Genomic DNA, 19,998 nt, shown 5'->3' with positions numbered 1-19,998 from the left:
CGAATTCTTATGAAGTGGACTTGTAATATCCTTAATGTTGCTGTTGGCAGTCAGTTACAGATTCCATTATTGTCGATCAATGCCGTCGCCATGCGAGGTGGGGGGAGGAACGGAGGAGGAGGAGAAGAAAGGAGGGATGAGAGCTTCCTATTCACAGATTTATCAACCTGCCTTTGCTCGCAGGAAATCTTCGCAAAGGGGGCTGAGATGCTGTTGAAATAGCTAAAGCAGGAAGGGGTTAGGGGGCTGCAGTTCTCTCTGGTTGACTGAAAGGAAATTTGAAAACCTTTCTTCTCGGAACAAAACAAAATGCTGAATTTGTTCTTTTGCCTTTGTTTTTGTTTGATGATATGCTTTACTTAACTGATTAGCTATTGTGCTGTCTGGTTATCTAAGCTGCTTCAGTGTAGGAACCTGTTTCTTTTCCTTTGAGTGTCTTTATTCTTTATTTTCCTTTGCTTTCTCCTGTCATTAAACACAAATCATTATTCAATTTTATCCTGGCTTCTCTTTCAGGCTAAAGCTTAACACTAAGAGACAGAAGGACAAATCTCCCTTCCCTTCTCTTCTGTCACCCTCTTTTAACCCTCTCTATTTCCTTCCCCCTCCCCCCCGTTGTATTAGATTGATGTCACAGAGACAGAATTCAGAGTGGAGGGAGGATCACATTTGCTCTTTCATCATTACAGCCTAGCCAGCAATTTAAGTGTCGGACCCCCAAGAATTCAGTCTTTGTATCTTTCTTTTCCCACTCCATCATTCAGTAATTGTGCTCTGTATGGAAAAGTTTTCTGGCTGGAGAATGAGTCTCCTTTCCCCCGGTGATGTGGCCGAGTGGTTGGATAGTAGCACCGAAGAGGAGAAGAGCCTTCTGTCATTTCTGGGTACGGTAGGGCTCCGCTTGTTCTTTTAACCGTTTGTTGTCTGAACTTCTCTTACTTTGGGGAGTAAGACCCCAGATTTTCTAAAATCCACTTTGTATATTTTAAAGGGGGTAGGAATTAAAAGGATATGTTTAAGTTGTTTGCTGTTCAAGGTTTGCTGATGTTTGTAGAAAGAATGTCACCAACATTGCCTATGAGAAATAGCAGACAGTTTGCTTTGCTTTAACAAAGAGTGCTAGCTCCGTGCAAAGCTTACTGTGTCATCCGGTCAGCTGTTCGTGGTATTTAGACAACTTCTACTAGCCGAAATATGTTATTGTTTTACTATACCTCTCAGTACAGTGATGCTGAGGCTTGCCTTGGAAGAGTGGCAGTGGGCTTTGTGTGCAAGAAAAGCCAACATATGGATTGAGAAGTAGCTTTTATGCAAGGTGTGAAATACTTGTAATGTTCATATATCAGATTTCTACTGAGTATATAAAATACAGCTATTACTTAAACTTCCCATTTATGGATGTTTTCTAATAAATTTCTAAGGAAGGCAATTATTGATCGTGGAATTATTGATATCATAAACAAATTCATAAAGTTAGGTTATAAATCCAATTGTGTCATCAGTGTAATAGGAGAGTTTGATACTTACACAAATCCTATTTGTGAATACTTTTGTTAGATTAATAATTGCCTTCAACTTTATCTGTTTTTCTATACATTTGATTTGTCTCATATGTTTTGCTAAATATAAATATACCTTTATTATAAGTGGACAAAATTTATAGTTTTCTGATCTGTGCCTCATGAGTATTGCTTATGACTTTAGAAATACTCTTCTGCCATTCCAAAAGATATCTCTATCTTTTTTAAAAAAAAATTTTTATTGTATTTAGCATAAGTTTCTGTTTTATTTAATTCAATTATGTTGTCAATCTTAACATTCTATAAATGATTTCTTTTTTTTCATGAGGTTTAGATGTAAAGAGTCATCCTGATCAGATCTTTCCTAATTCTATAAAGACTCAGAGATATATATTTCGATATTAATCCTACTCTTAATTTGTTTATCACAGCCTCACTTGTCTTGGGTATTTGGGTGACTTTAAGAAATATGTGTACCTCCTAACTCCTCAATTCTCTGAAGCCTGTCCTATCCTACCTGCTTCCCATTCCCCACCCATCCACATACCTAGAGAAACATCAGTGAAGAAAAGCAAACACAAATAACCCTGAGTAAAACCAACCACTTAGACCCTACTGCATCATGGGAAAGGAAGGTATAGTCAACACTAAGTATTTTCCTTCGCTCTTGAATGATATTTTTCTGTATTCTAATTATCTAACCTCAAGATTAATTTATTTTCTTTTTTGGCCATTACTCCTCTATACCTAAAAAGAATTTAATCAAATAAATAGAGTTGGGCAATTAAAAGGGTCTACAGTGTATGTCCCCTCCTGCCCCCACTCCCGTCCTCTGTTTAGGAGAGTTAATGAATTATACTCTTTTTTCACAAGTGGAAGTGATAAAGACAAAGGATGTTAGAACACACTTACAAGAAACATGCAAATTCTTGCAAACTGTCCACCTAATGGAAGGAAACCTTAGCATTCGTAATAGACAAGACACAGATAAATCAGTCTTGATTCTGCTCAAGAGCTACAACAAGTTTAGTTGTTGAGAGAGTAGATAGCTATGTACCCCTGCTCCACTGTGGCGGCAGTGAGCCCTGGATGTCAGCACGTCTTATTTGGGAGATTGAATCTCTCTCCTGACCATGGGTAGCAAACACCTCCATCTGTGGGTAAATGGGAATTTACTAAATTCTTCCAGAGGAACTAGGAGGAAAGCTATCTCAATACAACTTGTAATAGCTTGAGGATTAAGCAAAGCTCTTGTGATATCATTTGCTACTGTAGTTACCATGAACTAGAACATGCTTTTCCCAGTGAAGACGCCAAGAGAACAATGAGAAACCCGAATCTACTTTATGATGAATCTAGAATTAATGGAACCAAAAGAGTCGTTGTGTCAGAGAACCTGTCAAACTATGGTTTCTTTCCCTAAGGATTTATGGCAGGTTTCTCTTTAGGAGAGAAGATGAAAGAACTTTGTATTGGTTAGACTTTACTACTTCACTTTTGAACAGAAGCCACGTAACTGATGTTCAGGCCTTCCTGTTGATTTAGTGCAGTGCTGGTTTGATGAAGCTTCATAAAATTGCTGTGCGTTATTCTATTCAAAAGCCTTCCATGGCTTTCTCCTCACCTATCAGATGAAGTCAAAACACTGTGATCTGGAACTTATTCTGGCCCTTCTATCTGGCATTCCAGTATTCCTTTGGGGAGGGGCCAAGGGGACTTTCATTCCACCAAATTGATTAACTTCCTACATCTCAGGCAAATGCTGCCCTTTCCTACCTTTGCACTTGCTGTTTCTCTCATCGGCCGTGTCCCTTCATCCAAACTGAAATTTCCATAACTCTGTCCGTGCTTCAGATCTTACTCACGAACAAGATCCTGTGCTAGGTACTGTGGCTGGATACGAAGAAGTGTACGATAAACCTGCTTGCGAGAAACATAGAATTTGGGGAGAAACCGTGAACTGTGTACAATTAAGGGAGAAAGATTTAATGATAATTCAAGACAACAACGGAGAAAATAAAATAAAGCAGTACCTGATTATGAAATGATTTATCTTAGCAAAAATTGCCTTGGGGATTTGAAGAAGGGAGACATCATTTTCAATTAGAAACCCTGAAAATTGCTTTACAGAGATAGGATTTAATCTGAATCTGAAAGCATAGAGTAGGTTTTTATAGAAATGGAGTTTTCTGTATGAAAGGAGTGTCATGAGGAATATTAAATTATGTTCACATCTAATGAACAAACTGATTTGAAAGGAACGGGAAGTTCATGTACAGAAGCAATGAGAGGTAATACTTGAAGGATGTGTGGTGGATCACTGGGTAGGACCTTTCCTGACAATCTAATGAGTAACAATTTTATCCTGAAAGTAGTTGGGAAGAATTAAGGATTAATGAGGAAGAAAAAAATGTGACCAAAATAGTTTCTTAGAAAGACATATGTGGAAGTGTCTTGTAGGGGGATGAGACCGGAAGCAGTTACACCTGTTTGAAAGCTATCAGAGAAGTCCAGATACGAAATAAGCACCTCTCTTTTAACACTTAACGCCCTATAATTAGTAATTAGTGCTTGGCTTATTTGTTGTTAAAACTAGATGTGAATGCCTCCACAGCAGGAGCCCAACCCTCTGTCTTTTCCACCCCCAGCACACTCCAGGTCCAGATGAATATTTGTACAGCTAATATGAATAAGATGAAAAGATGGAGAGATTACAATCTATCAACAGAGTTGCTGACAGACTGGAGGAATGGGGAGTAAAATAAATCAAAGACTTTTTGAATTTAGGAAGATGGTGGTAATATTAACAGAAATAGAAATGTTGGGAAAGGGAGCCAGATTTTGAGGACAGAAGATGAGTTCTGTTTAGCTATATTGACTTTGAGGTGACTAGTACGCCCTCAGAAATATAGTTCTTGGAAATGAAGTCACAGGTGGAGAGCAACATTTGAGAGCCATCTAGAGAAGACAGATAGTTGAAGCTCTAAGCATCTGTAAGTGATCTACTATCAACAAACTGTCAAGAAAAAACAGAGGTCCGGGACTGAAGCTTGAAGAACACCAGTAGTGGGGCGGGGGGTGGGTAGAGAGGAAGAGGCGATACAGAGAGCATGATCCTAATGGCAGGAGGAAAGCCTGGACGGTGTGTATTATAAGTACTAAGACAGAAGAAGGTCAACTATGTTAGTGGTTACAGAAGACAAAAAAGACCACTGGATTTGGTAATGAGACTTTTGATTAATAACTTGTGAAATTTTCAGTTCTGTTTCATTCATTAGAACTGAGGGAAAAGAAGCCAGATTTTATAATATAGAGAAAGACAGCAGATGATGAGACAGTGAAAGCCATAGGTTCCATCTCTTGCCTGGAGAAATATGGGACTAATAAAAAGGAAAAGTACCTTTTTAAAAACTGGAGAGACTTGTACATATATACATATATTTGGTATAGGAAAGAGCAAGATATTAAACCGGTAAGAGAGGAGACTGAGGGAACAAAATCCTTTATGAGTTTGAGGGTGAGTGTGGGATTAAGGGCACAGGATTAACCTTTTGAAAGGAGAAACTCCTACAGGAATCAAAGATGCTTGTAGAGATTTAGTAGTGGAAAGTAGAGAAGATGAGGGAGGTAACTGCTAGTGTATTAATTTTATGGCATTTAACTTACTCAGTCTTAGATTGTAGTTAGTTATTTGTGTACCCACCTAGCACTCCCGTTTCTGCATAGTAGGGTCCTTCACTTAATATCTTGGCATCTTCCAGAATAGCACTGAAGAGGTGCTTAATAAATACTTGTTTTGAGTGAATGAGTGAATGAATGCTATTCAGATACCCAAAAGTTTGAGATTCAGCCATTTTCACAATTAGCCAACTCATTCTGTCAGAACTATCCTTTTCCCTCCTTTTCTCCACTGTTCTCTATTCTCATATCTGCAAGTACCATTTAAGGTACATTGGTAGCATTTGCAATTATTATTCAGTAGGCTGTAATTGTGTTTTCCAAATTCTAGAATAAGAAGCAAAATACTCAAATATTCTGTACTACTTTACATGTTCTAAACTGAATTTAAGTGATTTTTTTTTCATTAAGTGAAGTTAAGTGATAGAATAATTCTATAAAAGAATATCATTTTGACAAAATGTAAACATTTTCATGTTTCTAAGTGATTCTACTGACTATGGTTATTTCATGTTGGTAACTTATAACTAAGATTACACCTAACATCAAGGAGAAAGTATATTCAATTCTAGCAAAATGGCAGACACCTTGAAAAATAATACAGAAACAACTAGAAATGTCACATTAATGAAACAGATGTTTTTAAGCTAAATGGTTGAACTCTATTCTTAGGAAGGAAAGGAAATCCCTTGGAAGAGAAAAAAGAAAACTAAAAATACAAGTGGTAAATTGTCCTGGGGGCATTTGCCAGTCTTAGAATCCCAGAATGTTAAGAGTTAAGAGCCACAAGATAGGAGATGGGCCTAGGGTCCAAATGAAGTGAGGAATTAGAACTGAAAGCCTCAGGACTCCTGGCTGGCTCAGTCTGAGGAGTATGCAACCCTTGATCTCAGAGTTGTGAGTTCAAGCCCCACACTGGGTATGGAGATTGCTTAAATAAATAAGACTTTTAAGCTTATTTATTTTAAGCTTGAATAAATAAGCCTTAAAAAAAAATTAGAAATTCTCATACCATTGTTCCCTATAGGACTGGGTCCCTTGATGACTGAAAATAAGAGAAAAATTTGCTCATTGGCAAAAACTGACAAATCTTTTTTATCTTAGACTGGATTAGTCAGGGAGAGAAGAAGATAAAAATCCCATGAGAATTTATAACTACAGTTCTGATAAGGTAAAACTAAAATAGTGGACAACAAAAATATGTCAGATAGAAAGGGGGTAATTGGAACTGAAGTTTTTTAAGATCATTGAATTATTCAAGAAAAGGATAGAAATCAAGATTGACATTAGGCTTTAAGTACATGTGTTGAAATGTTAAGGACAGCTATTAAAAAAATGGAAATAAAGTGCATGATTTCAAAAGCAGTAGAAAAGAAAATAAATTTTTAATCCTTGACCAAGGATTTTTAAACCTTGGTCTGAACAGACCAAAAATCAGAAAAAAAGCATAAAAAAAAGGTGAAAAGAAAACACAGTAAGATGGTGGGGTGCCTGGGTGGCTCAGTCAGTTAAGCATCTGACTCTTGATTTCAGCTCAGGTCATTATCTCATGGAATCCGTGAATCTCATGGATTCAAGTCCCATGTCGGGCTCAGCACTGACAGTGCAGAGCTTGCTTGGGATTCTGTTTCTCCCTCCCACTCCTCCTCCCCCCATCTCTCTCTCTCTGTCTCCCTTCCTCTCCCTCCCTCTCTCTCTCTCCCTCCCTCCCTCTCTCTCTCTCTCCCTACCTCCCACCCTCATTCTCTCTCTCTCTCTCATTCTCTCTCTCTGTCCTCCAAAACAAATAACTAAACAGTTAAAACAAAAACACAGATGGTAAAAATAAAATCCAACTATATCAGAAAACACAGTGTTAATTGCCAGACTCGATATCTTTTTTAGTGTTGTGAATGAGAAAGACATAAAGACCCAGGAGGATTAAAAGTAAAAGGTTTGGGAAGATATCTTTGGCAAATAAAAGAAAGCTAGCATAGCCATGAAAATGAGATGAAATCGAACTTTATGTCAAAACCATTATTAGGAATAAAGGAGGTTACTACATAATGATAAAATATAGAAATTATTAGAAAGATATAACAATCTTACATGCACCCAATAACAGTCTCAATTTATAAGGCAAAAATTGACAGAAATATAAGGAGATTAATCTACAGTCTTATCTATAAAAATTAGTAAAGCTATAGAAGACATCAAAAACATAATAAACTTGGGGTGCCTGGGTGGCTCAGTCGGTTAAGCGTCCGACTTCGGCTCAGGTCACGATCTCACAGTTTGTGAGTTCGAGCCCCGCGTCGGGCTCTGTGCTGACAGCTCAGAGCCTGGAGCCTGCTTCACATTCTGTGTCTCCGTCTCTCTCTGCCCCTTCCCTGCTCATGCTGTGTCTCTGTCTGTCTCAAAAATAAATAAACATTAAAAAAAAAAACATAATAAACTTAAGTTAATGGACATATATAGAATCCTGAATCCAACAATTATATAGTCTTATCATACACATATGGAATCTTCATGAAAACTGTCCATAGACTGGACCATAAATAAATCTCAACAAATTTCAAAGTCTTTATATCACACAGAATGCATTCTCTTGATCCTGGTTGAACTAAGATAGAAATTAGTAACAAGAATTTACTTTAAAAATCTTTGCTTTGGAAACTTTTAAAGTTACCTTTCTATGACTCTTTTGTCAATGAAGAAATAATAATGAAAATTGTAAAATGGTTAGAAGTGAACATCCTGAAAATGTACATATCAAAACCTGTAGGATACTGTGAAGTAATTATTAAGTGAAATTTACAGACTTAACTTTTTATATTGAGAAAGGCTGAAAACTAATGAGCTAATTAACCATTTGTCTCAACAAGTTAGAAATTTTATATATATATAAATTATATATATATATATAAATTATATATATATAATTTATATATATATATATAAATTATATATATATATATATAATATATCTCCAAAGAAAGTTTAGGGAGAGAAATGATGAAAATAATAGCAAATGATAATGAAATGGAAGACAGAAATAAACGTCATAGAATCAATAAAGCCAAGAGTTGTTTTATTAAAAAGTTCAATGAAAATAGATAAAACTGTCAAGATTTGATTAAGACAAAGAGAAAGTACAAAGAAACAATGTTAGAAGTTTAAAAAGCGGGGTGCGTGGGTGACTTGGTTGGTTAAAGGTCTGACTCTTGATTTTTGGCTGAGGTTATGATTTCACGGTTCATGCGTTTGAGCCCCATGTCGGGCTCAGTGCTGGCAGCGTGGAGCCTACTTGGGATATATTCTCTCTCTCTCTCTCTCTCTCTCTCTCTCTCTCTCTCTCCCTCTCCCTCTCCCCACCCCCCGTTAAATAAATAAACTTAAGAAATGAAAAATGAAACCCTATTACAGAAAATCAGAGACTTGAAAAATAGGAAGGAATCTATCATGAACAACTTTATGATATTTGAAAATTTAGAGAAATTGGGCATTTAAAGAAAGATACAATTTTTTAAAATTGACTATAGAAGAAACAGAAAATATAAGTAGGCTTGCAACTTATAACCATGAAAGAAATTGAATCAGTGTCTTAAAATTATCACCAATTGTGGTTTGATTTCTTATGTAGCTTGACTTCCGAAAAAGACTAATTGCTGGATTACACTTACATTAATATTTTCAATCAGTGACAATTCAGTTTTTCATCATAAATGAATTAATTGATATTCTGGTATCTAAATTGAAGAAGAAACTAAAAATCCTAGGAGCCCTGCTAAACCCTAAACGTGGCAGTTGAATCCCTATTGAGTCCCACAGGTGGTCAAGTTTCCCTTTGTGTTTAACTCTTACATCCTTTATTTAGAGGATTTTCTTAGAGAAAGAAAAAAAAAGTTCTTTCAAAATTTTCCTGATGGAGATGTACAAATAAAAAATTTAAGAAAATCAAGCTGAACAGATATCTAAAGAAAATGGAAATGAATAAGAAGAAATCAAGATTTAAACCTTATTATGTTTAAATGTGCTTCTTAAGGAAACCTGGAGATATGTGAATTTTCAAAAAGAATGATTCCTAGGAAACATCTCAAAACTTTTAAGCCTAAGCTCTCATGTAGTTTATTTATCAAAATCTCAATTATAGATGAAGATTCAAATTAATATACTGTACATAAAAAGACAGTGACTCTTAAACTTGACTATATGGTTCACTTTAATTCCATATGTGAATTAAAATAACTAGAAAACTGATTAATAATTTTACTATATATTAAGTTGAACCATATGACTTTGTATATGAAATAATTTTTTACCACTTTAACATACAAAAAAGGGCAATTCTATATCACCCGATATGTTTATTAAAGGAGAAAAAAAAGGTTGTCAGACTATACTGAACTATTTTTTAGTTGTTCAAATTTATTTGTTACTAATTATTTTATTTTGTTTTAGTACTCCTTGCAGACAAGCAAAATTTAGTGTAAATGGTTTATGAGAACATTGCATATTTAAAATTGAGAGAATTCTATTTACTAGAATTTGTTTAAAAATTGAGGCAAGATCACTATTACTCAAATCTTAAATTATTTAAACCTTGTTCAAGACATCACTTGCAGAATACTGTATTGGGCAGGAATGTAGTTTGGTACCTGAAACTAAAGAACATATGATCAAGTAATATGAACTTCTACAAATGTATTAATTGGAAATCAAAGAAATGTCAATAATTAGAACTGGTTTTGTGAAAGTAGTTGAACTGACATTGGTATTGAAGGTCACCTAAGATTTGGCAGATAGGTGAAAACCATTAGCAAAATCAGACATAGGGGATGAATATGACCAGTTTGAGATCAGAGATCATCTGTCTAAGGCAATTTGTTGGAAGGTGCTGGCAGAAAAGAGGGACTGTGAAAGGTGATGCCAGGTGGTTTTTTTCAACCTATCTTAAGATCTCTAGGAAGGCAATTACATCAAGAAAGTAATGTTTTAGGGAAACTAATCTGGTAATGGCGAGCAGGATAGCTTTCAGCAGAAAAAGACAGGAGTCAGTGAGATCAGTTAGGAGAGTCCTGCCATGATCTGCATGAGAAGATAAAAAGTCCAAGACCAGGGTGATAGATGGTAGTGGAAATAAAATGGACAAAATGAAGCCAACAGACATTTTGAAAAGAGATTTGACAACGTTGGTGGCAGATGGGGGTACAAATCAACATCATAGGCTTCTCCGTCTTCTGATACCTTCACTAAGAATTGATATCCAACGTAAACTTTTTTTTTTGTACAGTGCTATATGCATATTTGGCCCTTAGTACATGAATAAGTTCTCATCTGTGTATTAGAGGCCAAATATTTGTGTTTTCAGTACTTCAGTACTTTCTATTAATGCCTGTTTTTGGAACAAAACCCAAACTAGTCTTAAAAGTCCCTGGCATAATAAAGGACCAAATCTTTTTAGGTTTTTAAAGGTGAATACTGAAATCGTGGTATGAATAAATCAAAGATTTTACCCACAATTATTTATGAAAAATACTAATAGTGAGAACATATTAAGTCAGTTATAGAAAAAGTTTACAGTTCTTACATCTCTGTAAGTTAGAAGACAGTGTCTTCCAGAGTTGAACATAAAATATTATTCACCAAAATGAAGTTGTGAGATTAAGTTTTACAAATAACTCGATCGAAATGCTCAAAAACATCATTTTATGCTGAACAATGTTTTCTTAAAGATTATTCTTTGTAAAACCTAAGATCTTCATGCTATTTATCTATTTTTGTCTCATAGAATTGGCCTGAGTACTTATTTCTCCACTTAGGTGTACTTCAGAGGTGTACTTTAGAGGGACAGGGTTTGGTCTTGTTTTTTTAACACTTCATTTTTTTAAGAGCAGTTTTAGGTTCATAGCAAAATTAAGAGGAAGGTACAGGGACTGTGCAGCCCCCTTCCCCCTCATGCACAACCTCTCCCATTACCAGTGTCCCCCACCAGAATAGTAACATTTGTTATAGTTGATGAATCTGCATTAACACATCATAATCACCCAAGGTCTGTAATTTACATTAGGGTTCATTTTTGATATTGTATATTCTTTGGGTTTGGACAACTGTATAATGACATGTATCCATCATTACAGTACCACGCAGAGTTTTTTCACTGCCCTAAAAATCCTCTGTGCTCTATGTATTCATCCCTCCCACTAAGGTCAGGTTATTTTTTGGAGGACTTTTTATCACTTTTTAATTCAAGCAATCAGTATTAGATGTTTTTATAGGTTGTTTCCTGATTTGTTCACATTTTTCACCATTCCATTAAGCAAGACCCCTTTCTCCCTCTTTACCCCATTTCCTCACCTGTTTCTTGACTAGAATATTCTTATTAGCAACAGTGTTCCAGGATTGAGCATTTTCTTTGGTGGGCTTTTTTGCACTAACTTACCCCTCTAAGAGAAAGATTTAATTTTTTTTTTATTTTAATTTCTATATGTGTGGTGACAAATGTTAGAGTTATTGTGATCATTCACAATATATGCAAATATCAAATTACTAGGTTGTACATCTGAAACCAGTATCAATCTGTATGTCCGTTATAATCCCTCAGTTAAAAAAATTTTTTTCTACAGTTATTTAGTTTTGAGAGAGAGAGTGTGAGGGGGGGGGGGGGGGCAGAGAGAGGAGACACAGAATCCAAAGCAGGATCCAGGCTCTAAGCAAGCTGTCAGCACAGAGCCTGACGTGGGGCTCGAACCCATGAACGGTGGTGAGATCATGACCTGAGCTGAAGTCAGACACTTAACTGACTGAGGCACCCAGGCGCCCCTATAATACCTCAATTTTAAAAAAGAAATACATATCAGATTTACCTAGGAAACTTTTTGTAATATTTATGCCTAGGCTGTACTCTCCCCTTCCCCAAAGGTTGTAATTCAGTGGGTCTGAGCTGAGCATCTGTGTTTTTATTTATTTATTTATTTATTTATTTATTTATTTATTTATTTTTAATTTTTAAAAATTTACATCCAAATGAGTTAGCATATAGTGCAACAGTGATTTCAGGAATAGATTCCTTAGTGCTCCTTACCCATTAGTCCCATCCCCCCTCCCACAACCCCTCCAGTAACCCTCAGTTTGTTCTCCATATTTATGAGTCTCTTCTGTTTTGTCCCCCTCCCTGTTTTTATATTATTTTTGTTTCCCTTCCCTTATGTTCATCTGTTTTGTCTCTTAAAGTCCTCATAGGAGTGAAGTCATATGATTTTTATCTTTCTCTGACTAATTTCACTTGGCATAACACCCTCCAGTTCCATCCACATAGTTGCAAATGGCAAGATCTCATTGTTTTTGATTGCCAAATAATACTCCGTTGTATATATATACCACATCTTCTTTATCCATTCATCCATTGATGGACATTTGGGCTCTTTCCATACTTTGGCTATTGTTGATAGTGCTGCTGTAAACATGGGGGTGCATGTGTCCCTTTGAAACAGCACACCTGTATCCCTTGGATAAAGGGCATCTGTGTTTTGATTAAAAGATCTACAGCTGGGGCACCTGGGTGGCTCAGACAGTTAAGCGTCTGACTCTTGATTTCAGCTCAGGTCATGATCTCACGGTTCTTGAGATCAAGCCCCATATCGGGCTCTGTGCTGACAGGGTGGAGACTGCTTAGGATTCTCTCTCTTTCTGCCCTTCACCCACTCACACTGTCTTGCACGCTCTCTCTCTCTCAAAATAAACATTAAAAAAATAATAATAATGAAATAAAAGCTCTACAGCTGATTTGAATTCACAGCCAGGCTGGCAAATCACTGGTTAAGTGGAATGCAATGTGATAACGCATTATTTTTTTTATTGAAATATAATTAACAGTGTCATTATAGTTTCAGTGATTCTGTACATTACTCAATGCTCACCACAATAATACAATGCTAAGTGATTTACCTCTCTTTAATATATGAAGAATTGTGTGTATGTTGTTAAAGCCCTTTGAGTTATTTTTAGGAAGAAGTAGGAAAATTGGGGTCTCCATGACTATTTATCTTATTTCTTCTCCATTACAGCATATTATACAAAACACAAGGAGAATAGGGTAACATGCATAGTAATTAAAAGTACAGACTATAGATCCAGACTGTGTGAGTTCCAATCCTGATTCTACCCTTTACCAGCTGTGCAAACATAGAATAATAGAACCTTTTCTTGTTTTCTTATCTGTAAATGGAGGCGATAGTTCCAGAGAATTGTTGTAATGATGGAAGAGATAACTCCTATAAAACACGTGGCATGTAATAAGGAATAATAAATGATAGTTTGGTGTTGCAGGTATGTTCGTTATGTTTTTATTATTATTATTAAGATCCTTGGTGGTTATCATTAAGAACCAGAGATCTGCTTTGTGTTTGAATCTTAAGCTACCATGTAGACATCCATGAGCTGTTTTCTTAGCCTTTCTGGTTGAGACGGCTGTTTGCACTAAAGCTATTCTCTGCTATCTCATCCACTATCATCATGTGAAGTCCTAAGTTGAAGAAATGAGGTACTTGTCGGTGTCCAAACTCCTTGACCAGAGAGAAATCAATATATTCTCCTATTAATAAGAAGGAATTTTAAAAATAACAATAATAATAATAGAGAATAAATTTGTTGAAGTAAAGAAAAGGTGGGGAGACTGAATGGCTTTACTTCCTGAGAATTCACCACGTTTGTGTACTTAGCACCAATTGGTTTGGATTGAAGTCAGTGTCAAGGGCATGCAAACTTGAAAGGTCGGCTTGTTTGAGTGAAGTCCTGCAGTCTAAGTGATACAAATTGGATAAATTAAAGTGGCTCTGGGGATTTGTATTTCAGAGCAGCTGAATGGTAGTGACTGTCCTGTACATAGGCTTTAAAGCTGTAAAACTGGGATACAGCAGAAAATGTCCTACTGAAAAGCAGGTGGATGAAGTCTATAAACGCCCAGGTGCTACGGTGTTAGCAACTATATAAACGCAGTATGTAATTTTCTTCTCTTTGTTCTTGTCACTTTTCCTTTACAACATTGTTCTCCAACTGAATCTTTAAGGTCCCATTGCCTTTTAGGAGTCTTCCAACGAAGCACAAAATCTCATTCTCCTGAAGCCTTTCCTCTTTCACCTTTTGCCATTTGTTTTGAGGTCCTTCTTGACCGAATACATACAGACCCATTGTCTGATAGTCTTCTTTCCTTCCTCTTTTTCCCTTCTGCTCCTGTGGGAAAGGAGTTCTAATTTCGAATTCCCAGCATGAAGAGAGAAGTTCTTTGCTTATCTTATTCATTAATAACTTGAGCCACTGACATATCCTATCTTATTTATTGTCATCATTTACACAATATCAGGGCAAATAGACGGTAGTGGAGTGGGCTCATTCGCAGCAGCACCCCGAAACTTCAGTGACGTGAATGCGTACACAAACACAGTTTGGTGTGTAACTTTCTGTCAGGCTTGATTGAAATGTTACTGATTTTTAAAAAGGTTTTTGAAGTGAACTAAAAAGTTCCCCTTTCTAGACTAGAGTAATATTGGAACACTTGTTTCCTAAATATAATATCCAAAATATTAAAGGGGCCTGTGAATAATTGTAATGGACAGAGCCTCCCTGTTCATTCATGTTTGATAATTCTGTGCACAAAATTACTAGAATTGACCCGGGTAGCCCTTCATCTGAAGTATTCAGGCACACGATATATGCCACACCGACTGCATCTGTGAACATGTAATGTTCTTCTGATCTGTCATAACTAGAGACTTTTGCTGTGAGAAGGGTATTTTGGTTCCTTACATCATTGTCCAACAAATTAAAACTTTATAAGTATCTTTCTACATTTTGTTTATTTTTCCTGTTGAATTTTATGAAATTACTTTCACATTGGTAACTATTATTTTCTTTTAAATTTGGCCCCACACTCATCCAAGAGAATAATAATTGTTACCACCTCAGGGGCCCAAAGATTAAGGCAGATAGATACCAGACCCAGCACTTCGCACAAAACACTCAATATTAGCTAAAATTATCATAAAAATACTTCTGCCTTAGACAAAGTAGTCACAAAAGAGGTGCCTAAATAACTTTTATAGTACATCTTTTTCTCTTCAAAGAAATTATTTTGAACCATTTCTTAACGATGGTAACTTATTCTAAGAGTGACACACAGTATCAGAATTCATGACACCTGAGCCCTGGTATTTATGTTAAGTGTGTGCATGTATGACATGATGGCAAACAAACTTTGGTTAAATATGACTGAAAAAAAAGGTAAATGTAGGAGCGCTTGGGTGGCTCAGTCAGTGAACGTCCGACTTGGGCTCAGGTCATGATCTCACAGTTCGTGAGTTCAAGCCCCGTGTTGAGCTCTGTTCTGACAGCTCAGAGCCTGGAGCCTGCTTCGGAGTCTGTCTCCCCCTCACTCTGCTCTTCCCTGCTCATGCTCTGTCTCTCACAAAAATAAATAAACATTAAAAAATTTTTTTAAAAAAGTAAATGTACTTGATGCTTATAGATATTTGGCCATAATGATAACAGATACAACAGATACCTTTCTCATTTAGGATATTTTCAGGGGCTTTTGGAACCTAACCCTCAGTTAATATGATAAACATTTCCCTTTACTCTCTTTCCAAACATAGAATATTCCAGAATTATTTCAATCACATTCATTATTCAAACTCCTGAAAAGAAAATACCTAAGAAAGTGCCAGTAAGTGTATCTCTCCATAGGGTTTCTCTGTGATTTATTATACCTTTTGGTGAAATGTGTTTGACCAGGTGGTTTTTCATTTCACAGTAAAAACCTGAAGTCTGCACATACAGGCCTACAGAGCCTACATGGTCTGAGCACACCTCCATAGTCTCAGGCTTTCTGCTGCTACTTACTGGTCCCTTACGCGCTGGCCTCCACGCTGCACTTTACTCCAGGAGCTTTGTATTGGCTCCCCCCTGCCCGCAGTGTTCTTCCCTAATCAACCTACAAGGCCGACTTCCTCACCTCATCTTCTCAACGCAGCCCCACCCATTCACTGTAATTACTATAGTGAAATTACTACACCTCTTCATCTCCTTTACACTGTCCTGCTTTTTTGTCTTCCTTGAAATGCTTTCTGACATTTCTTCTCGATAAGTGAATTAAAGTCATGAACAGTACAACTATTAGGTTCTAAAGACAGACGTTGACTTCTGTCTGTTGAACAAGCACATCCTTCACCAAAAGTGCCTTTGCCCCTATAATCATCCAGCAGAAAAGATGAAATGGCTTACACAGAATCACACAGATAGTTGGGAGAGCACCCAGTCGTTCGCTTTGTTCAATAATGTTCCCTGCGGAGCTACGTTGGAGGTTGTCTGTCATCATTTTAAGTTGTCACTTCATCTTGGTTCATACCCAGTGGCAAAGGAAATGAAGAGATAAATTTAAAACTTAACCAGGCTTTTCTATTTTATAACTTTTTGTGCCTTTCAATCTGCAGGTGGAAAATATCTTTAGAGGATGAGAAAGTGAATACAATGGTTTCAGACCTTAACTGAAACAATATTATAAGTCTCTGACTCAGTCTTAGAGAGTGAGCATATTTTAAAATAACTGTAATTAAATATTATGACTATGAAGGAACACTAATTCTTATAGCAGGTGAAAATAATGCAGGCGTCTGTAACGTGAGTGGGGGCAGGGGAGAGAGCCGTCTAATTTTGGTCTACTGGAACCGGTATAGATTTTCCTTCTAACTCAGCAGAAAGGTGGCTTTAGGGGGATAGTAGCAGCTTTCCTTTCTGCTTGGAGATTTCAAGTTCAAGGTAGCTGGGCCAGTTTAATATGCAGGCCTGCCTGTGACTAATCCAGTGAGTTGTTAATTCAGCCCTTGCTGATGCTGCCACCATGGCTCTGAACGGCCACTGGTGCTTGGGTATACGTTCCTTTGCTCCATTTTGAAACAGTTCCGAATCTTCTGAAAATGAAAGAACTTGGGTATTCAAGAGCCTTTTTTTGCATCTGCAGATAAGTTGCCTTGTTGTGGGGGCTGAGAAAGTCAGGGAGTGTAGACTTCTTCTCATTGGCTCATGCAGCTTATTTCCTTCCTTTTCCCTTTCTTTTCCCTCATCAATGCCAATTGTTCAAACTTCAAGAAAAATTTAATTTCCTCTTTTTGAACCTAGTAATATTCTCTAAGCCACACCAGAGTTGTGATATTTCTCAAGGTACAGAAAGAGAATCTAAAAGAGGAAGAGAAGTACAACAAGTAACATATTTGTTAGAATTTAACATGCGGTTGCTCATTTTAGCCAATATAATTTCAAATTGTTAAAAGCACTGAAATATATTTATTTAATGAGTTCATATGCCTGAATACTATAATTAGGTGCTTGAAAGAAAATGAGGAAATGTTTCCATTTTTTTCCTTATCCAGAACATTGGAAATTAAGGAAAACTGTTTACTGGATCATTTTAGTCTTGCTAATGGAACTTATTTTCCTCCAAGTTTGGTTTCTCCATCAATTATTCAGAGATTAAAATATATTATACTGTAATATTTAATCTCATGTATCTTCTAATTATAGGTTATTATCAGAGGAAAGATGAGATTTTCTTGTGTCTTCACCAGACCCTCTCCCCACCAGCCTGCCCCCCATATATTAGAAATGCCTAACTTGGATAATCATTCTTTAAAGTCACGTTCCTAAAGTCTGAAGGTCTTGTTGTTCGGAGTGCTTTGCAAAGCTGGTTTGTTTAAATTTGGTGCTTTGTGCCATTGCCGTGAATTTTAGCTAATTGTACTGCCATTTTTTAGAAGTCATGTGTGCCTAATTCTGAAAATGGCTTTGTGCATTAAGGCTCATTTAACCACTGATGGTCAGAGAGAAGTTGAGAGACTTAACAGTTATTGCTCATAATTTTAAAACAGTGATAGCATGGGACTTTCTTGTACTGCAGGCATATAAGACGCTATGTTGGCAACCTCTGTCATTAGCAATGTTGCAATTTGGCTTATGTCTTACTGGTCAAGATGTCACACAGAAGTTATGTTTAGTTGTGGAAAGAAAATCAGTGTCCAGCATGCAAAGATGGTAATAGGGTAAGCACTTCCAACTGGATTTTCATAGGAGGGATTGATTTGTGTGCATTACTAGGTCTGTGTAAAATGGTGTCCTTTTGGCACTAGCTGAATATAAATTTCAGTAAATGTTTTTTTCTTGCTGCGGATTAGTGTAATACAGTGAAATTTTCTGTAAGTGAGGGGAGGCAGTGGTTGGGCGTCTGCTAATAGCCTGAAAGTAACTAATGAGGATGTGCAGTCGGAACGATTGATTGAATAGCTGCAGTCCTGTGTGTTTCTTTCTCGCTTGCTCTCTCTGCAAGCTGTAGGGAGGGAGGGGGAAGAGCAAGACACAGGGAGGGAGCGAGAGAAAAAACGCTTTCTCTTAAGTAGAAGTAGCACGGATCCCAGGGGCCAGGAGGCCAGAAATGGAAGTTTAAACTGCATCTATCTTTTAAAGGGAGAACAGCAGGAATCAAAATGTCAGTCTCCGGAGTCACGATTTACTCCTTATTTTTTAAGATCTGGAAGATAATACAGAGTACTTTTTTTAGGATGTGTTTTTTTTCCTTGTCCATGTTGAGATTATCTAATGTTATCTGAGAAGCTGGATTCCTATATGTCTGTCAGTTGACGTGGAGATGGGAAGCAGTTGTGATAAAGGTATAATATGTGTATATCTATCATCTGTGTGCGTGTGTATGTGCATATATATATGCATATATTTATATCACTCTATGAAAAAAATGTTTAAATGTAACCTTAATATAGTGTACAGTAATTAAATTAGAAAATATCACATCATCTGCAAAATCCGAAGCTTGTTAGGTCAGTTTGAACAGATTTAGGAATACAGAGTAAGATCTTAGTAAGGTCATATTGCCAGCACAAGGAGAAGCTGATCTATTTTTATATCTGCATAGGCATATATGTTATTTTATCCTAGCAGCAGCTTTCAGTCGCCTCATGGCCCTTTGGTTGCAGTCTGGTGAATCATCTTATCTGCACAGAACTGAACTTTGACCTTTGTGCAGACACCATCGAATCATGTACAACACAAGACTATATTTTGTTCACAAGAATGCCAAAATTGTCTTTGGATTCTGTTAACTCCTATGTTGCTGACAAATAGAGAAGTATATTCATGCACTGTGAGATGCGAATATCAAGTGAATTTATAGATCTTAAACATAGCTCAGAAAATGTGAAAATACTTTTTATGTGTGCACAGATAAAATTATAATCTGTCATGCTAAAGCGGATTCTTAACTGTGACCAGGTCTCCCTAGTGTCTTGATAGTTCGAATACCACAGAGAGAAACAGAGAAATCATGTGGAGATAGAATGTAATATGCCTTTAAAGGAAACTGATTTTTTGTGGGGGAGAAAACCCCCAATAATTTTACATTGTAGTCAAAGATCCTAAATTTCGGTTTCTTAATGATGTTTTTTTTCTTCTTTTCCAGAGGTGCCGGCAGAAAGGTCCCCCCGCAGACGGAGTATCTCAGGGACCAGTACATCAGAGAAACCCAACTCCATGGACACTGTAAATACCTCACCCTTCAAAGTACCAGTAAGTGCTCCTCCTCTCTAAAAGATATTTTACTTTTCTCTCCTTTCTTCTTAGAGACAGTTACTAAGGAATCCACACATTTTGCTCAAGAATTTCTTTATAATACTGAAGTTAAAGGACACAGTTATCAACTTATGTAGATCAACTGTGGTTAATGTCCACCACTTTGAGTAGAAGGTTTATTACATTTTAGGGAATA

The 19,998-nt window shown here is 36.7% G+C and overlaps 1 protein-coding gene across 13 annotated transcripts in view; it reads left to right on the top strand.

The window, feature by feature from the left end:
- RASAL2 (RAS protein activator like 2) overlaps positions 1-19,998 on the top strand; it is a 358,056-nt gene that overhangs the window by 246,830 nt on the left and 91,228 nt on the right. For 11 of the 13 annotated variants that reach the window (XM_019426063.2, XM_019426070.2, XM_019426072.2 and 8 more), the window contains one exon: positions 19,693-19,799. In XM_019426063.2, the coding sequence (XP_019281608.1) occupies positions 19,693-19,799 (107 nt within the window). Of the gene's footprint in view, positions 98-764; positions 885-18,637; positions 18,890-19,692; positions 19,800-19,998 lie in introns of those variants that run through there. The other 2 variants (XM_019426078.2, XM_019426082.2) reach the window with 2 other exon arrangements.

Source organism: Panthera pardus, unplaced genomic scaffold (assembly GCF_024362965.1).
Source record: "Panthera pardus isolate Hobbes unplaced genomic scaffold, ASM2436296v1 HiC_scaffold_21, whole genome shotgun sequence".
NCBI lineage: Eukaryota > Metazoa > Chordata > Mammalia > Carnivora > Felidae > Panthera > Panthera pardus.
Note: the sequence above shows the minus strand (reverse complement) of the source record. Positions and strands in the feature narration are given on the sequence as shown.